The sequence below is a fragment of the Corvus moneduloides genome, chromosome 1 (assembly GCF_009650955.1).
Source record: "Corvus moneduloides isolate bCorMon1 chromosome 1, bCorMon1.pri, whole genome shotgun sequence".
Taxonomy (NCBI): Eukaryota; Metazoa; Chordata; class Aves; order Passeriformes; family Corvidae; genus Corvus; species Corvus moneduloides.
The window spans coordinates 134,684,419-134,704,137 of NC_045476.1; the positions used below are offsets into that span (position 1 = coordinate 134,684,419).

The 19,719-nt window shown below is 41.6% G+C and overlaps 1 protein-coding gene across 1 annotated transcript in view; it reads left to right on the plus strand.

The window, feature by feature from the left end:
- The first annotated feature begins 344 nt into the window (after positions 1-344).
- Positions 345-19,719, plus strand: part of STMN2 (stathmin 2) — a 38,269-nt gene continuing 18,894 nt past the window's right edge. Inside the window, exons 1-2 of the mRNA XM_032128080.1 lie at positions 345-363; positions 481-545. Of these exons, the coding sequence (XP_031983971.1) occupies positions 527-545 (19 nt within the window). The 5' untranslated portion in view covers positions 345-363; positions 481-526. The remainder of the gene's footprint in view (positions 364-480; positions 546-19,719) is intronic.

The following is a 19,719-nucleotide window of genomic DNA, read 5'->3' on the forward strand; positions in this document are numbered from 1 at the left end:
GGCAAAAATAATCTGAACAGCTGTTTTACTGAAATGGTCTAGGAAATCCCTTGCAATGGTCCCTCTTCTTGTTGTATCTTTGGAATGAAATACATTAAAATGAGTTTGTGCATGTTTTACAGGTAGCAACAGCAGAGCCTTCAACACCAATAGGCTTTTTTCATGTAAGACATAAAACATTTGACATGGAATGTACTATTAACGCCAGACCGAGGGGGGAGAAGCATCCAAGGACTGATTTCCATTTCAAACTGCATTCTGGCACTTTGTACTCCAGCACCATTGGTGGATCAATATTTAATGCCCGGAGATTCTGGCTCTGCAGGAGTCATGTCAGGGGACCTCTCGAGCCAATCTGCTTGGGTAGAGGAGTGATAATTATTCATGGGCTCCTGCCTCTTGCTCCTTCTCTTGCACAGCCCCACTCTGCTGACTCAGTGCCTTATTCAGTCTTCTCTCTCTCTCTCTCCACTGCTGTAGCTGGACCCCTTTGCCTTCACCGCCTCTGAGAGCTGCAGATCCCAGCATGGCTAAAACAGCAATGGGTAAGAAAACGCCTCTCTTTTCCTTCAGCCAGTACTACGACCGCTCTCTCCTAGGTCTGCTACCTACACTATGTGTTCTTCTCGCTATCCCAAAAGTTTAGGGAAAAAAAAAAATCGAGAACACTGAACATATTTTTAATTTAATTGATCAGAGGAAAAAAAGCAGGGTGGGTGGGACGCGGGGCTGTTTTAGCATCGTAACCAGAGATCGGATTAATTATATACCGGTGGGTGAGGTCGGCACATGAGCACGGCATAATTTTGAAATGGTTTTCATTATTTTAAAGATGAATAGATATTTTTATATATAGATATATATTATATAGATATATTTTTATATATAGATGTGTGTGTGTGTATAGATATATACCTATAAAAGAAAGAAAGAAAATTAAAACAAAAACGAACGGTAAAGTTATCCCTGTTGTCAGTGTGCCTCCACCCGTCCCCGCCGGCTGGAGTCAGCGCTCCCCTCTGCCTCTGAAACCGCGTGGGGAGAAGAAAAGAGGCACCGGGGAGAGGCACCGCCGCCCGAAAGGGGCACGGCGCGGCTCGGGGGGCTGCGGGCGGGGCCGGCCGGGCCGGCGGGGGCTCCGCGGTGCCGGGCGGGGGGGGCTGCGGCGGGGCGGACCCTGCCAGGCGCGCACTGCGGCCGGCCGCGCCCAGCCCAGCCCGGCACGGCACGGCACGGCACGGCACGGGGCTGCGGGAGGGGGCGAGAAGGAGCCTGCGCTCGGCGTTGCCCCGGCGCTGCCCGCACCTGCAGTCTGCCGGGGGGGCCGGGGGGCCGGCTGAAGTAGGTCACTGCATCACGGAGAGCTGGTGTGCGCTAGCAGTGCCCGCCCCGCTCTCTCTCCCGGGGGGCAGCTGCCGGGGCTGTTGTTACCTTGCGTTTTCCAGCGGCAGGGAGAGCATCTCCCCCTCCCCCGCAGGAGCCGCGCCCTGCCGCCGCGGCGCGCCGCCCCCAGCCCACCCCGCCGGGCCCGGGAGCGGCCGGGCGGGGCGCGGCTCCTCCGCCCTCCCCGCCAGCCCGGCCCCGGGGGACTCCCGGGTCTTGGGGAGCCCGTCCCGTCGCGTCCCTGTTGGTCCTGCTGCTCCTGGCAGGAGCGGAGGGCGGTAGCCCGGCACTGGCCCCTTTGTTCGAGGGAGGCTGCTGGGGAGGGTGGGTGAAAAAATCCCAGTGAGGGTGTGGAAGAAGGAGAGGGAGAACAGTCGTGGGGTCGGGCTGCTGAAAGCGTGCAGACCCTAACGCTCCTTGGGGTTGGTTTTTGTTGGTTTTTTGGTTTTTTGAAGAGGAATGAGGCTGGACCTGCGTTTGACGCATTCAAATTCAAGTTTTCACAATCATTCACCATTACTGTCGTGCACACGCAGGTCCCACAAATAAGGTTGAAGCACTCCCAACACAATTAACTGTCCTCCCCAAGAAGCAAATCCCGTTCAAATTTCCATTTGTGCAGGTTCTTGTTACCACTCTTGATCACATTGCACGAAGTTACACCAAACCCTCCTGGCACCAGCTGAAACCGATGCATTACACCAATGCATTTATCTGACTGCTGATGTTCCGCTCCCAAGGAACAATTGGTGTGGATTGAAAGCATTCTAGCCTGGCTGTGGCACCCTTGGGAACAAGGAATGAGACAGCTGTAGATGCAAATAGAGGAGGGAAGTGAGGGCTGTGGGAGCCTGGCCAGCCCTGCAGTGCCGAGCACGCCGTCCCCTCCCCACTGCAGCAATCCTGTAATCAGTATTGATAATTTGTAGTCGGTCGGGGACTTATCCCTGCAGAAGGCCTGTTAGGAATTCTGTCGCAAGGGAAGGAAGGGCTCTTCAGCCTGGTGTTAATGATCTCGCAGCACACAAGTATAAAGATTTCTGCAGCAGGAGTGATGCCAGGAATCATTAGATGTACCCAGAGACGGAGGGACTGTGTGACGCCGGTTTGTCTGTTAATCCCTGGTTAATGAGCCACCTATACCAGCAATAAAAGGCTGTGTAGCTACCTAGATCAAGTTTCAAAAAATACTAATTACAACAACATTCAATTAAAAAATTAAAGTTACTTTATTAAAAGCATCTTCCATCTTTAAACTGACAAAGCTTAAAGTATTCTCATAATTTCTTTAAACTGTATCTTCCTTGTTATAGTTATTAATAGACAAAATTTGGATCTAAGCAGCTATTAGAATAAACCACCTTATTTCAAGAGTTACTACAAGGCAACAAATTTTATTTTCATCTGGAAAACTAGATGCATTCTCAGTAATTTCCAGCTAGGGCTAAGTGAGCTACATTTGTTCTATGCTCAAACTTTACCCAGTAGAACACTGAAAGAACTACAGAGTGCCGATTTTTTCCCCTGTTGAGCACCATATTTTGCAAAGTAGCAATAAAGGCTAGGTCCTGCTACCACTGGAGCCAGCAAAACATTTCTAATCAGCTTAACCCAGCCCACTATTATATTTCTGGCCCTGGTCCAGCAAGGCACTTAATCAGGTGTCTGAGCATGAGAATAGTCCTACTGGCTTTGGACAGAACTGTTCACATAACTCAGGGTAGGCAGATGCTAAATATCTTGAACAAGCCTGTGTTTGTATTCTGCCACAGAAAGCAAAATTAAGCCTCATTTTCTGTGAGACTGTGTAAAATAAAAGGTTTTCAAGGAAAGGTTCTTTTACTTACATAGGAATTTCAACAGCTGCAAGAAGTTCTGGAGATCATTACGCTCTGAATGCCCCTGAGATTTTCCTTTCTGTTTAGTTTACATAGTATATGAATGATGCATGTCACACAACCATCTTTGTTTAGTTGGGTTGTTTTTTTTTTTGAGTGTGTCTTTTTTGAAATTCCATGTAACACGACTGTACAGAAATTATGGGGGCTTTTAAACTTCATCCTTCCCCTGACACCATCTTCCACATGAATTTTGTATTGGATACAGGGACTCCTTCATACCTTAAGCTCCCAAGCAAATTGGATGTGTGTTACATAAATCAGTGCCTTTGCAGGTAGGGTCACTACAGACCAATCAGGCCACATACCTGGTTTGATAAACTTACTTAGTGTAAGGTCCATGGATGGCAATGTGAGGGTGAAGCAGTCTGTGATGCCCCTGGAACTAAAAAAGTGTTTGAAACCATTATGTCATTGTTTCATTGTGGTGTTTTATTTAAGGAATATTTATTATTTGAACATCTTCAGATAACCATCATACAGAAGATCTCAGTCCCAATTATGGTTCCAATTTATTTTATAAGAAGTTGTTTAACAGAAATACATGGGGTATGTGTTAATAGTGTATTAAAGAGCTATTTTAATGTCAACTCCTTTTGAGATAGTCAGGAACACTGTAAGGATTATGAGGATACAGGAATTCAGGCAGGCCCATGCTCCCTCTTTCACATATCTCAGTAAAATGGATTAAACCATTGTAAAAGTGCTTCAGAGTTGCTCTTCTACTTTGTCATTTGCATTTCAGTTACAAGCTCAGACCTCGATACTTAGCTTGATGGATACAAGGCCACTGCTAAGTTTTTCTATTAACTGAGTACTACATTATTGTTTTATCTGGTGTGTAACATTCGTATGAAGTCATAAATAAGTGTATGGTTGTTAACTGGTTCAATTATTTTAGTAAGTAGGCTTTTTTTACTGCAAAGGGGTAAGAATTCTTCTGATCTGCCACTACACTTAAACAATTGTTTGATCATCAGCAATTGCTCATGAGTGGCTATCTGAATATTAATGGCAATGACAAGCATCAAGTTAAAGAACATATGGCTAAATGCCAGGCTGAATTTGGACTGAGCACACTTCTTTCCACAGTCTTCAGTTTTTAGCTGAAGGTTTTAACCTTCCCCTTTTATAAATAAATGAACACACATCAGCTCTGAATTATTTCCAACTGTCAGAAAATTACATATCTGTAAATAGGAAATTACTTTAAGAGAAGAATGGACATAGGCAAGAATCCGAAACAAATTTATTGTATCATAATGTTAGCAGAAATGTGATTTGACTGAGATACAACTATTCCAAATTCTTTCACTAGGAGAAGAAATCACAGACTGTGCTGAGTTCGAAGGGACCCACAAGGATCATTGAGTCCAACTCCTGGCCCTGCACAGAACATCCCCAAGAGTCACACCATGTGCCTGAGAGTATTGTCCAAACACTTACTGAACTCTGTCAGGCTTGGTGCTGTGACCACTGCCCTGGAGCACCTGTTCCAGTGCCCAAACACCCAATGGGTGAAAAAACCTTTTCCTGATATCATTTTGATATGATAAGGAAACAAACTGAAGTGATAACATTTCCGTTAGTTTATTTTTTTTCTGAGAACTTTTATTACTGAGCTAATATAAAAATGTTGGTAAGTAAAATTTGCTAAAGAACCGAGGTTAACACCTATTCACATTCTTTTCCTGATTTTGAAAGACTGGATTACTCTTCCTGCTATTAAGGCAGGAATAATTTTAAAAACAGTCCATATGGCTAAGGAATTATATTGCCTCATAGCAGTTCTTACTTACCCTGTGAGGTGTACAGGCAGGAGGATGGAATGTCATCTGTTCCATTTTCTTATGGAAGATATCCCATAACATACTGAGGAAATAAAAATAAAATTCAGCATCTTGAACACTTCCAAAATGTTCTCTCACCTCCACCTCCATTACCATCACCTCTTTGTCCCAATATAAGTTCTAGTTAGACTAAAAACTTCCCTGTTTAATAATGTATTCCTGTGATTAATTCACACTGATTTTGAGAATTTGGATTTTCTTTAATTGATTATTTAAGCCTGGAATTTTTTTCTTTTTTTGAATTGGTATTTGTACTACAATAGTACATTTCTCCAGATCAGCTTTTGCACACCTATTTTTTTTATAATATATACTGTGTAATCTACCCTTACGGTTAGATTTATCTCAGGTGACATTTGTATTAATTTCGTTAGAAAATAATTCTCCATTTTCAAATTAATAGCATTAATCTGAAAAAAACCAAAACAACATGACAAAGGAGAGATGGGGCACTCATATCCAGCAGTATATTTAGATAGTGTTTTAGCCTTCAAAGACTATACAATATTAACTGATTCTCCCTATTGCTGGCAGTGAGAAGTCAGCATTACTTTGTAATGTAAAACACAGGGAGCAGAAGGTTCCCATGACAGATTGGTCTGGGCAATACTTGACCTGTGCAGCATTTTCATGTAGGTCTAATTTAACTACCTTATTAGTTCACAAACAAAAGAAACAAAGAGATGCTCAGCACTCCTGAAAAATAACAAGCCTTAGGAGTCCTAATGCAGGCATCCAAAAATGGTGTCACACCACATAATTGATATAGTTGGAAAATTAACTCACTAAAAGCTTTGCTAAAGGTAGTACAGCAAAAAAGCTGAACATAAGGGACTGAGGGTGGCATCTGGCCCTGTGACCAGTGGGCAACACCACCACTGGAAGTGAAGTCCTCCAGCAAGCCTTCTCACAGGCTGGTGAGAGGGAGTGTAAGTTTGCCTTTCAGCTTAGGTTATCAGTCTTCAAAAGCCTTTATCCTAGCACTCTCAGTAGTTCTGCCCAAGAGGAGGAGCAAATGTTGTATCATGAAGCAGCAGTGCTTGCTTACCTCTGCAGTAACTACCTTCAAAAAATCTGCTGTCTGTTCTCCATAAAGTCACCTTTATAAACAAAAACTGTTGCCATCCTCGGGTGCCTTGTAGAGAACATGTCTTCTTCAGCATTTATCCATAAAATGGATGACAGATGAACCAACTTTGCAAATGAGTCTTGCCTCACTGGAGCCAATGGAGTACAGCCACTGGCCTCAGCACAATCAGCTGGTCTTTAGCCTATGGGGACACAGAAACTGGCAGCTGATTTGGGGGAATGGCTGCTATTCACAATTCTTCCCTCACACTTTTCTGTGGATACAGTCTGAGGTGTTGTTGATTTTCATTGGGTTTAAAAGTACTTTTGATCCCACTTGGAAGCGTGGGTCCCCACAGTGAATCAGCCAGCAATTCTACCTGGGACAGGTATCTCAGTCCTGCAAGGTGCTGTGTGCCCATGACAGCAGTGCAGAAAGTACCTATTCCTCTAGTTGCTCAGCAAACGTTTTCAAAAACAGACAAAAATTCCTTTGGAGACCTCAATCCACATGGACCTGCATCCTGAGTCATAAAAAAAAAATGGACTGATGCAGAAATGCTGGCTCCTGGGAACTGAATACTTACGACATCATGTGTCTGAGAAATACCAGCATACAAAGCTGATCTGAAATTATTTCATTTTCTCTTCCACTTATGTTTTTCTTTTTCCTGTCTGCTAATACATAATTTAACCAATGAAGTGAATTTAAGCTATTTTTGCCAGGATGTGGGGTTAAACTGGTGCGCAGCATCTGCAGAAAACATTAGGCTTTGAAGAATATATTTAGAAATGTTAATCTTTTTAAGGTATAGGTGTCAAATCCAAGCAGTTCATAAATAAATTACGATTTATCCATTCATTCCAATACACAAAAGCTGTCACTGTTGTAGCAGTTATTGTGTGGAGAGGTTGTGATCCTTCACACACACAATCACAAAACAGGATCGTTACGAGTTTTTCACCAATTTTGCCCAAGCAGGTAATTTAGTTTAGAGAGGTGGCTGAGGATAGGGTTAGTAAACTCTAAAGCACCTGTGGTGAGATACAAGCATGACTGTACCTCCACAGCATGCAGGGAGAGGTCAGCACCTCTGCCTGTGGTCAAGGTCTGCCCAGAGTGAATGTACTCCTAATTCAGTGACCCAGAGGAAAATGCAGAGAGGAATGGTGAGACTTCAGCTGTCCCTTGGGCACTTCACCCACAGCCACAGAGAAGCCCTGGTTTTGTCTCTTCCATTGTGGTGGCTGGAGAAGAAGAGGTGGTAATGTGTGCACTCCTGCCCCTGAGCCAAACAGCTGGTGGTTGGTCTCCAGGTGTGGTGCTGGAATGTTGTGGCCCTTGTCCCTGTGTGTCCTCCCTCCCCACAGACCACCAGACCACCGAGCTGTGTCTTCTTTCCACTCTCCCATGGGAAAAATATCATGCTAGAGAGGGGAAAAGAGTGCACAGAGAAGGGAGGATGACCTACCCTTAGGAACTGGGGACCCCAGGAGCATCGCTAGATTTTGCATGATATGGCAAAATAGAAACAGTTGTGGGAGCAGAAAACACAGCATGAGTTTCTTTGGGTGGTGGTTAGGACCCTTTGGCTTGAATTTCCTCATTCTGAGAGTTTGACCCCAGCTCTGGCATTTCCCAGTGAAAGATGTCACTGTAGGCAGTTGTTCCAAAGGGCAGGAGTAAGACAGCCAGCAGTGTTTCTCCTCAGCTGCATTTTAAAAGAAAACTGTGGCTGCTCCTCTGTTTATGAAGAATCCTTCCAGGAAACAGGGTACACAGATTTCTTCAGAAGACTGACTGTGAGCTGGAAGAACACGCAATTCCCAATGTTAGTGGATTAAACATTTCAAGTCTGAGGCATCCTTGCTTGTCCAAAGTCTAGCACCCTTCAGTGCACACCAATTTGAAGAGCACAAATTGTGTTTTTCTATATTCTCATGACCTCTCCTCATCTGTGCAGGAATTTCTAGGATCCAAGTTTTCGATTTAGAAACCTGAGTTTTCTTAAGCATCATTTTAGGCTCCTAGTTCCTTTATTGGATTTGTAGGTTAATCATTTTATGACCTGACTTTCTCTGCATTAAGACAGGGATAATCTTGGGTACTTACCTCAGAGCTGGGATGTGAGGTTATGTTCCATACTGCATGGAAATATGTAACCATGCTCTGATGTTACAGAAGTTGCCAGAATCCATACTGATCAGATTAGGAAACAGAGCAACTTACCTACTAAAGCTGTATTGACATTCTGTGCTATTGAGGGACTTTTTTATAATCCTTAGGGAGCTTCTCAGGTAAAGAAAAAATAATGATATGTGTATTTTATACTACTGACTGGCATAGGGTTCTACAAACTGAGAATTTACCCTAAGCTAAGGTACACTCTACCTGAAGGTAGATGAAGTGCCTTTTAATGCTTAAGGCTTTTACATTTAAATATATTCACTAGTCACTAAGTAGCTGTAATTTTTCATCTTGATGCTATTTTTGATGCTTTCAAAATTATTGAAAGCACAAATTGTCCTTTTGAACTAAGATTTCTGATAAAATACATGTTCAACTTCTTCCTCTGGTTTCCACTAGGATAACTCTTGATGCCATTTCATTGGCAGAGCTCCCTGGAGTGATAATATTATCATGGGTATTCTTTTTTCTTTTTCAAAAGACTGTGGAGACCACAGACATGTCAAAGATGCACTAATTTATTTTTAGCGACACTGCTACATGGAAGTGTAGCAAAATCTACATTTTTTGGTTTACTACTATTTTTGCACTGCAAATCATCCAGTTACCTGAATGGAGCTGTAAGAAATGTTGCATGTACCTAGGAAATCTTAAATGCATGAATCCATCTCCATAATTTTTCAAAGACATTTTTGGAAGTGAAATTCACTTCTGTAACCCATTTTATTAGTCTGTTAACTCCTTTAATATATTTTTTGCTTACTTTATTCATGTGAAAGGAAAGGGCTCACTCACTTGTCACTCAAGTCATATTTATATCACTTGAATATACCTTCTTTGTCTCCAGGTACTGGTGTTTATTAAATGTATTATGTAGATGTAATACAAAAAGCTATTTCTAAGATAATATCTTTTCTATGTGCTCAGATATTTTTTGATGCTCTCCAGACTGAAGTTAGAGAGCTTTCAATATTATATGCTGTAGGTAGGAATGAAGCCCTGATTCCTGATTTAAAAACCTAAGTGTTTAATATTTGTCAACAATAATGTTCTCAAGGCAAATACCTTCTTGCTGGGAAACGATGTTCTAAGTCTAAATATCATCATTTTCCAGGTAAAATATCAATAATGACTTCTTAAGAAAAGTAACAGGAAGATATTTATCTTAAATTGCATTGATGATTCAAGTTACTCCATTTTGAAGTGCATTCACTTTTTTCGCAGTGAAACATTAAGAGAAATACCTTACTTAGAGAATCATACTGCATTTGATTAACAGTGTAAATCCCCTTGTTGTGAGGGGCCTGAAAAACAGTATTAAACATGATAGAGGTATTTTCAAGTCCTCTGCAAAATTCTAATTACCAGTTTGCACAGTTTGCCAGTGCTGTTCAAGAGGTCTCATGTCTGCTGGCATCCTGGTTTGTGCACAAAGATGTGCACGGGTCTGTCAAGGGTAAAAAATTGCAATAGGAACAAATATTGAACCCATGCAGCAAAATCAAGGCATTTAGATAAGCGAGCAGGTAATCTACAATATGAAGGTTGCAAAATTATATTTAGTACATTTCTATGTAGTTATACAAATAGAATTTCCAAGATTAAAACAAAATTAAGAAAAAGTATGGTGGAAACAGAGTATTATATGAGATGGACCCCAGTTTGGATCATCTATTCCCTGACTGACTTTACCTGCTTGGCTTTCCTTTTTTTTTTTTTTTTTTTTTTAATTTGTCTGCTCTTGGCAATTACTTCCACAACGCAGATTCATCTCTCATCTCTTCACACAACTGCTTCATTCTTGTAATCCTTCACACTTCTCTGAGGCCAGAAGGGGAGGAATTGAGACCACAGGATAGTTTTTTTTCTCGTTTCCAGTGCTCCTCTGGTCCACAGCATCACTGTCAGCCCACATGGAATCAGAATCCAGCACAAAGTGGCTTAAGAGAAACTGGCTGTAAAGCTTGGATTTGTGTATTTCAGACACGGCTGAAGGCTGAAATCCAGTATTTCACTGACTTATTCCATGGCCAGGCCTGGACAGATTCTTCAAGTGAAGAATGATTCCCTAGCACAAAGCACTAGAACCTTTCAAAGAAGTGCAATAACCACTCGTTTAGTTTACCACATGCATGTATTTTTCCCTAGTCATCTTCACAGAAATAGTGAAATGTTTTTAGTTAAAAGCTTCTCCAAAATTCATCAAGAGGCAGCCAAGAAAACTGTAGACCAAACTGAAGTGTAACAATGTGGTGTTCAGTGGAAGGACGTATTTTCTAACGCAGTAGAAGAAACAAAGCAGCACAAGATGGGAAATAGCAATGGCTGGCTGTGGTTTCCCGTGTAAATGGTTAAGATGTGCAAAGGCCAGGAACACTCATCTTGCTAGAATTAGATCCTAAACCAGTGGAACTATGGGTGTGATAGACTCATGTTGATTTACATCTGATGAACCTGGTTTTCCCCCTTTAAATCTCCCAAAGCATCAACTTAGAAGGAAATATCTTCTTTATTATTTTAAAAAATCATGTGAGAGCCAGCTACACTAAAAAAAAAAGGAGAATTTAATTATGCAGAAAAATGAACTTTTTTTTTATACTGGAAAAAGAACTTGATCATATAATGAAAGAGACAGAATAGGCTGTAACAAATTGATATTTGGGTATATCTAACTCCTGCTACTTTTAGAACATATTAAAAATCCGATGGACAATCCAGTTCTGGAAGTTTGATAAGTCTGTTATAAAGGACAGGCTGAACAACAAAGAATTTCTGATTTGCCATTGCCATGACAGATTTTTGATGCTGGTGCACAGTGCCCTGAAAATCTCGCTATTGCAAGATCATTTTTTTTAATTCTAAATGAGACAAACACCCTTACACCAACAATCAGTGGAGCATCTCTGCAGGGATCAGCTCCTCATGTGGTTAATTTAGTAGCAGAGCAGCATCTCTGAATTCATCAAGATTTTCTTCTAAGTGGAGGCCAGTATTGCAGAAAAAATAGGCACAGACAGAGACAGCTGCAAAGAGAGAGATAGACTGCCAGGGCAAATGTACTCTAGACATATTCAGTAATATTTTGGGATAGAAAAAATACCACTAAATTGAAAAACAGTAAAAAAGAGGGAAGGAGAAGAGAAAGATGAAAAAGAGAGGTGGGTCATGAAAGACTTAATTGGGAGCAGTCACATTCCTGAAAGTCCATATAAATTGTTACAGGGTAGACATTTATGCATTAATTTTATGTCTTCAAAAATCAAAGTGCTTCTATTATGCAAATCTGAGCAAAGCTACTTAAAACACAGGTCACTTCGCTGCGATCAGTGGTTCTTGTTTTAGTTTTATTGTAGCATCAATTGTAATAAAAGTATCCCACCAGCAAATGTTCCCTCTCCGCCAATTTAATCAATTCTGAATAATTTACTAATTTCTTGGCGCCATCAGCATGGTTTCCAAGAAGAGGCTGTCATTCTTTATCTTCCTTTATTTTTCTTGCTAATTTTATACATCTTCTGGTTAGCATACTCAATAATATTTATAATCTATGCCCAACCATGATAGATTTTAGCAATATGCTGTTGAGAGGTGTCATTATTTTTGTTATGGAGGCAATCAAATGTTTGCATATATGCATAAAGTCATTGCAGGATATGATAGTAGATGTATAAATCTGATAATTGGTAGTAAGAACTGCATAGATTGTTTAGGTAAAGATCACATAGAAAGATCTGAAAGCCACAGAGTGTCAGATGCATGTCATCCAGAAGGGTTTGATTCTGTCATTTCATTAATCTTGAGTACCTGATATGTTGTCCCTTAAGCCACCTCTTTGCGCAATAATCCCTCACCTTCCTGATAGCCCTCCACTGGACCTTCATCTGCTCCTCCATGTCCCTCTTAAACTGGGGGACCCAAGACTGAATGCAGTACCTCAGGTGCAGCTCCACAGCACCAAACACCTTCCATCGATTGTGAACCCAACCCCTCCTGCTGATTCATGCACACCTCTGCTTCCTTTCTCTGTCTTCCAAACCTGGACCATTTAAAAGAAACATTGAAGAAATAGCAAAAAAAAAAAAACCCACCCCAAACCCAAACTCTTCCTTGTGAGGCTTTTGGAGCCAACCTACACATGCTGAACTTACTTCTGCAAATTTATTTATTTTTTTAAAACAGTCACTTCTCCAGTATCCATTCCTATTTTGGTTCTTATTCATCCTTGAGCACTGACAGTAATGGGTTTGGGAACCCATCATCCAAAACCTCACTTGGGCATTTGTACTTTTTTTGGACTGTGGAGAAGACTAACAGAAAATTATCCTATGTCTTTCAATGCTGTAAAAATAGATTTTCACACTAGCCCCAGTTTCTAGATTTGGTGACCTGCCAAAAGATACTTCTTGTAGTCATCCTGCTGCCCACTTGTTAGCAGAATACCACCAAGTGAAAAGATGAGTTTTACAGAATCTGCTTTGTATCGACATGGCTGATGAGGGAGTTGCTGTCATTTTTTCTTACTCTCTGCAGTGCTTTCAAAGTCCTTCAAAACCTGAAGACATTATTTTTGAATCAAAGGATTCCTCCAAAGATAAACATGCCTTTGATAGGCTTCCTAAATAAGGAGACTATCTTAAATTAGGGATTACATTTCTCTAAACCCAGAAATATAGTCCTTTGTAATATCTCATAATTAAATACAGCCCCTTGCTCTCACATATACCCCACTGAGTAGACTTAAAATTGCATAAAAACATTTTCATCTCTATAGTCTTTGTTATAAAAAAGGGGAATTAAGCCTTACAACATAAAGCATCAGAATAACACAGTTTCCATTATCACACCTCCTTGGGTTTAAAGCAAAATCTTCCACAATTATGAGTTATGTCGGCAGGCAAACTCCAATATCAAACAGGTTTTTATATGAAAACTGAGAAGTTACTTACTAGGAGCTTGTTTTGTTCAGGCATTCAAATTTAAGATACTATTGTTAATTAACACCATTATAATGTGTGTCCCATTGTATTATTGCAAGGATTGGAATTCTTCCTTTGTAAGTAATCTACTTACATGTGTCATTTGCAATTGTGTACAGAAAGCAAACTTTTTAAAGAAAATGCCTTTATTCAGACTGATGAGACATTCTTATTTTGGCATGTCCCACAAAATTTAAATTCCATTCAGAACCCAGAAGTAAATTGGATTTTCCAGACTGTCTCCTTTCATTGTCTTTTGCATTTTGACATTTAGTCGGTAGTCATGGCAGCCAGTAAGAATGATTGTGTAGCAGAAAGATGCAGTTACACATATTTGGCTTTGGGTTCAGTACATTAAATACATGGGAATTGCTCAGAATCAGCCATTAAACTTAAAAAAATAAAGTATATATATATATACATACACATATACTTTTTTATGTATAGAAATATATATAAACTAAGTAATGAATGCTTCTATGTATTTGATTTTTCAGACCCTATAAAATGGGGTTTCTAGTCTATATGAAATGATTAGTTTTGAAAGATACTATCTACAGCCTTCACAGCAGCATATTTTCTCTTAAATGGAGTCTCCTGATATTTATGGTGTGAAAACAATTGCAGTAGGTTTTGCACTCAGTGCGATGGCTCAACAAGCAAGGAATGCATTTAATTATTGTAATGCAAAGACTGAGAGTCCAACCCTGCAAGAAATCATAATTGCATTTATATCATATCATACAAACACAAATTTCTACTTAGCTGATGGCCCTGCTTCTTTTTTTTTCTTTTTATCTAGAGAAAGAAAAGAAAATAGAAGGCACCTTGCAATTTATTTTGCTTACTGTTCTGAGCCTCTAGTTACAACTAAATAATATTTTGGCCTTCATCAGGTCAAAGCACAATTTTGAAAATACTGTAAGATGTGAAAGGTATCTGTACTTTGGAATGGCACAGGTTAATGAAGGTTGTGTTTACAACCCTTATATGAGTTATAAATATGTCATCTTTTATATCAGACTTACAGTCCTGCTAAAACCACATATCTGCATTTCTGAGCCAGAAAAATGGCAAGGACCAGCCTGTCTGTTAATGGAAGCTCTCACTGTAGCAATCTATCTCTGTTCCTTTGATCAAGGTACTCCACAACAGCTGAATGATGGAAACAGAAAAAGTTGGATTCCTTACCCATTCTTTCTTAACTGCTTGCTTTTCCTAAACAATTTTGGGCCATTCCTTTCCTTGATGCTGTATCAATGACTTGCTTTCAAAACATGTGGGTAGTTCTGCTAAAATTTGCTTTCTGGAGAAGCTCAGTATGAACGATTTGACTGTAATCTCAGCACAGAGATGAGGGGATGAATTTCATAATGTAAGATCAGCTACAAGTCCAGAAAGGATCTGCTGTGTCCAGATGCAGAAAAACACTAGCAGAACTCCTATTTCAGCCATGAAGACTGGCAGTATGCAAGGTTGTGTCATTAGTCTCCAAGCAGGATAAAAAATGGAGGGCTTGGAATAAAATGACACTCAGTGTCAAGTGTCAGTGGGTAATGCATGGCCAGGTGATGCACAACCAGGAAGAGTTTGTCAAGCCTACATAAAGGTATAAGGGTGATGCAAATTTAAGTCAGTGGAAGCCACTGAAGACGTCACCAGGAAAAACTGAACAAATGCCACTGTTCCAAACACACATGGCTGACGGTGAGATTCAGATAAATAAAAGTGATACTGGCAGCCCGCTCTCTCACACGCTGCTCTAGTAACCCAGTCTTGCTGTGCTGGAACAGAACCCGTAGCATGATTCATACCTTGGGAAGATGCTGTTTGATCATAGTAGGCTGCATGACTAAACCGTTGCCGTTCTATTTCATCACATTTGATTTGCATCCTCCCTCAAGGGGCTGTTTCACCAGCCAGCACCTGTATTCCCTGCAGCACTCAAAAAGAGACAGCCTGTGCCGACAGAGGTCTCAGGAGGGCTCTATTCCCCAGGAATCTTTCCTAAAGAACAGGTCTGTGACCTGAGGCTTTTCTCTTTACCTCTGGGTCATTTTTTCCGCAGCATCCCTTGCCTCTCTTTCTCACACCATAAGCTCTGTGGCGTAGGTTGTTTGCATTTGACACATTTTTACAGAAAGCAGCACAGATCTCAGCTGGGCCCCTGCATACTCCCACAATGCGAGGATGAGATGACCTCGAGAGCATACTGGGAGGCAGCAGCCACCCCTGATGGCCTAGTCCTAGGTGTTCTGCTAGGTTCTCTGCTTGAGGCATCAGAGAAAGTTGGAGTGCTCAACACAAGGACTTGAAATTTCACTTCCCCCCAGTGCTCAGTTCAGCACCAGGCTGCAGACACGCTGCTGCTGTGGTGGCTGAAGCCTGCATGCTGCTGAGAAAAAGTGGGCTGCTTGCAAGCTTGGCAGCTTCCAACCTGTAGTTCAGTTCTCCCCACCCCACACTGAAGAAGTTCCAGCTCCTTTACAAGTCCTTCCCTGGTGCTTCAGTCACCAGAGTGACTCCAGAACCAAGGCAAGCACCACAGCTTTGTACCCAGGAAACAGCTGGGCTCAGGGAGCTCCTGAACACTACATGTCCACTTCTGAGAGAAGGATCAGCAATCTGGGCTTGTCCTATTGCAGCGAAGTCCTGAAGCAAATTCCACTAGGCCGATGTTATGGAAGGCTCATAGCCCCAGTCCCAGGAATGCTGAGACAAGATAACTTACATATAGCAAGGCTAGGGTGTTTGTGTTGAAGAGAGTCTCTCAAAAGCCTTCTGCTTCCCTGGCCTTCAGGTATGTGCATCCAGATTCCTGAAAACACTGCTTTTGTAGCCTGCATGGAGATTGAGATCCTGGTTCAGTGGTGCTTTCCAGGAGGGATCTTCAAAGCCATGTTAATGGAAGCTTTGGAGTGAAATATCTGTCTTTTTAACCCATTTTATATGTAACCTGTCTCAGAAGTGTAAAAGAGTTTAATGGCTTTGTGTCCTGGTGAAAGGGTGTATCACAACCCTTCAGGCATGGAGCGCCAAGGAAATACATTACACACCGTGAGCACAAAGTCATGGGAGGCAAATCCACCCATTCAAAAACTCCAGAGCTCAAGGTTTTGTTTCTTAAATCATTCATATAAGACTCTAAGTTGATAGATCAGGGGATAGGGGTTTTTCTTGAGAACAGGAAAATTAGTGATAGAATCAGACCCAGAATGATACATGAAGAATCCTTACTACTACTCTAACAGGAGTCCTAAGCTAAAACAGATTTTTCTGTGAGAGATGACAGAGCTAAGCTTGCTGCAATGCCAATCACAAGAAACTGTTTGCCCCAGGTGCAGGTATGTAACAAAACCAACAAAAGTTCTCAAGCAGGTAAGGTGAGCCAAATAACGAAGGTTATTTCTTCCTGGTCTTGCTGCTTTCTTCGTGGTGTTTGCTGAAAGCCTATTTGCATTTTCCATCCAGTCCACATTCAGGAAAATTACTTTGGTTCAGATCATCCCATAGCTGAGTTTCCAGTCTTTTTTGCTTCCAGTGAGTACAGGAGAGAGCGGATAGCAGAATGGTTCCTGGCGTGGGGCTGCCTTAAAAATTTTAGAACTTTTGATGTTTGCATGACTCCCACACTTAGGTGATAATCAGAAACTATCCGTGTCTCCAGTGGCCTCTTATGAAGGTAGCTGTAAGTTCAGCATCTTAAACATCAGTATCCTGCCAAATCATCTGAATAACAGGGTTTGAACTTCTGCCTGCACAAAAATTAGACAGTTATGTTCAGTTAACCAGCCAGAAGTAAAGCTTAGGACTACTGTAGCCTTTAAGTTTATTCTTCACTCTTCATCCTCCCCACTGTTTTCAAAGTCTGTTTCAGTAACTTACATCCTTTCCTACACAGTAAGCTCTGTGGGAAGAAAACTGGGGGAAGGCAGATGGGATGCGGAGGTACAGAGGGAGATATGGGGAAGGGATGCCTGGTAAAGGCAAAGCAGACTGTAAAGAAGATTCTCTTTTCCCCATTGTGGAAAAAAATTCTCTGGAATTTTTGTTTTCACCTGGGTTGAAGTTCTCTTAAGTACAAGTGAATTTCAGGAGGGCCACAGTCCTCTGTATTAGTACTGGCTCCTTTGCCTTCCCCTCAGTCCCAGAGGACTTTTGGAGCTTAACAGCCAAGGGCTTCATGCCACCATAATGCATGGGCTCTGCAAAGGGGTGGCTCAGAAGAGAGTACAGCATCTGGCTCTGCCACTGCTGCAGACCAATTTCTGCAGAGCTGAAGAAGGAGGAGCTAGCCCGTGGCTTTCTTGTCTTGTCTTCCCTTGTTTCCATCAGCAAGCAGTGTGGTGAGTCTGTGGGGCTCTGAGTGTACCAACAGGCTCTGAACAGGCACATGCTTGCTGTATTCGTTCCACACTAGAAGGAAATGTATGTGTTTTCATTTCAGCGAATAGAAAGCACAATATGACAAAGCATCTGCATCAGTGTTTGTTTTGAGTAACCATGACAAAGTTGTTGTTTTCTCAAATTCAAAAGACCCCTCACGTCAAAATCTCATTTTGGAAATGGGTTTGCAGCAGCTCAACAAAGAAGTCCCATTAACTCATGTCACAGATGACTGTAATATTCAGGGTTCAGTAAATGGGTCTTCTCATTGTTTCAGTGGTGAAAATTACATACATCAAAATAATACAAAATAGTAACTTTACATCTGAACATTCTGGCATCATAAAGTGAACAAAGACATTTGACTCTAACCACACACAGTAAGTAAAACCACAGACATGGTACCTGAATTAGTCCAAAAAGCCATAGTCATAATCAGTGATAGATTAGGTTGTAAAATTAGGGGCAATTTTTAGTGAGACTTGTGCCACTCTCCAATCTGCATGTTTGTGTGCATTTGTATCTCTGCACTATAGGTTCAAGAAAACCACTTGTACTAGTTTGAAAACAAACCAGTGGGAGGCACCAAGTCAGAATAACAATTTAATGGAAATTAAAGAAAAGGAAAAAAAAAGAAAACACTGTTTCAAACTGACAGTCAAGATACAACCTGAGTCCCTGTTAGGCAGGGTGGTGGTAGCAGTCTGGTAGAATGGTGGCTGCAGTCCTCTGAAGCAGTGATCCTGTAGAAAAAGGGTCTGCTCTTCCTCAGAAAGTCCAGTGGTGGCTGTGTAGCTCCTGTCCCCTGGAAATCCAGTAGGAAGGGTTGTCTCTGATGTTCAGAATCCCAGCTTATATCCACGATGGGATGCTTGGTTCCTCCCTCTGGGTGGAGCATCTCACAATGGGGTGATGAGTCATGAGGCCAAGTGTTGATGAGGCTCATTAACAGGACATAGTCCGGAGGGAGTTATCTGTGAGTCATGCACAGGACAATGATGGGCCATTAACAGCAAGATAGTCTGGGGGGAGGAGGCAAGGAAACACTGCCCCACCTGATTTCAACAGCTGATGAGGATGGTAATAGAATACACTGCAACCCAGGACACCATCACAGGACAGTCTTTCCATAAGCATACAGGTTCTTGTGTGTTCCATGGGTTTGGTTTTCCAGCCAGATCCTGTGCTGTCACCTGAATTATGCTGTGGAAGTGGTATGCAAGGCCTTGCACTCGAGGAGAGGGTTCATTGGGACAATCTGACACAGTCTTAATAAGAAGCTGAAGGTCAGATCTATTGCTTGTATTGGTTTTTTGGTGTATTTTGAAGAACTGATGCTACAGTGATCCCTGATTTCACGGCCACTCTGTGCTTTTATGGGTGACACTAATGCTTGATTCCATCTCAAACCATTTTAAGACTTTTGTTAAAAGAGTCTCATGTTGGAGAGAATAAAATTGATGATACTTCTTCCAGGAACATTCATGAGGGTTGCAGAAATTAATGCCTAACACTATTTTTTCAAACTCCCAGTTCCCACAAAAGCAGATTAGAGCTGTCCCAAGTTCTTCCTTTCTTGTTTTCTGGGCATATTGTAGGAAATTCTAGAGTCACGGTTGACAGAGGAAACTCACCGATCACTCCTTTTTTTCTGTGTTTTCTGTTTCTTGTTACTTTTTCATAGTACCTGCTTACTCTATCGCCTAGATATAAAAATAGCAAAAAATTCAGGGACAGGGGACATGCCCAAAACTCTGTTCTCATCTCTATCTTAAACTGCATTGCAGTATATTAAGAGTGCAATTTTAAAGACTTGGCCACCAAAGAATGGCCCCAGGTGAGTGGGAGCCCTGTGCCACCTTTCCCTACAGTGAAGCAGGTGAGCACTGTAGGGCATTGAAGAGTCTCTAAGCTATAAAGCAACTTCATTTTTGTTGGGGAAACTGGAAGAGCGCACATATGCATTGGTT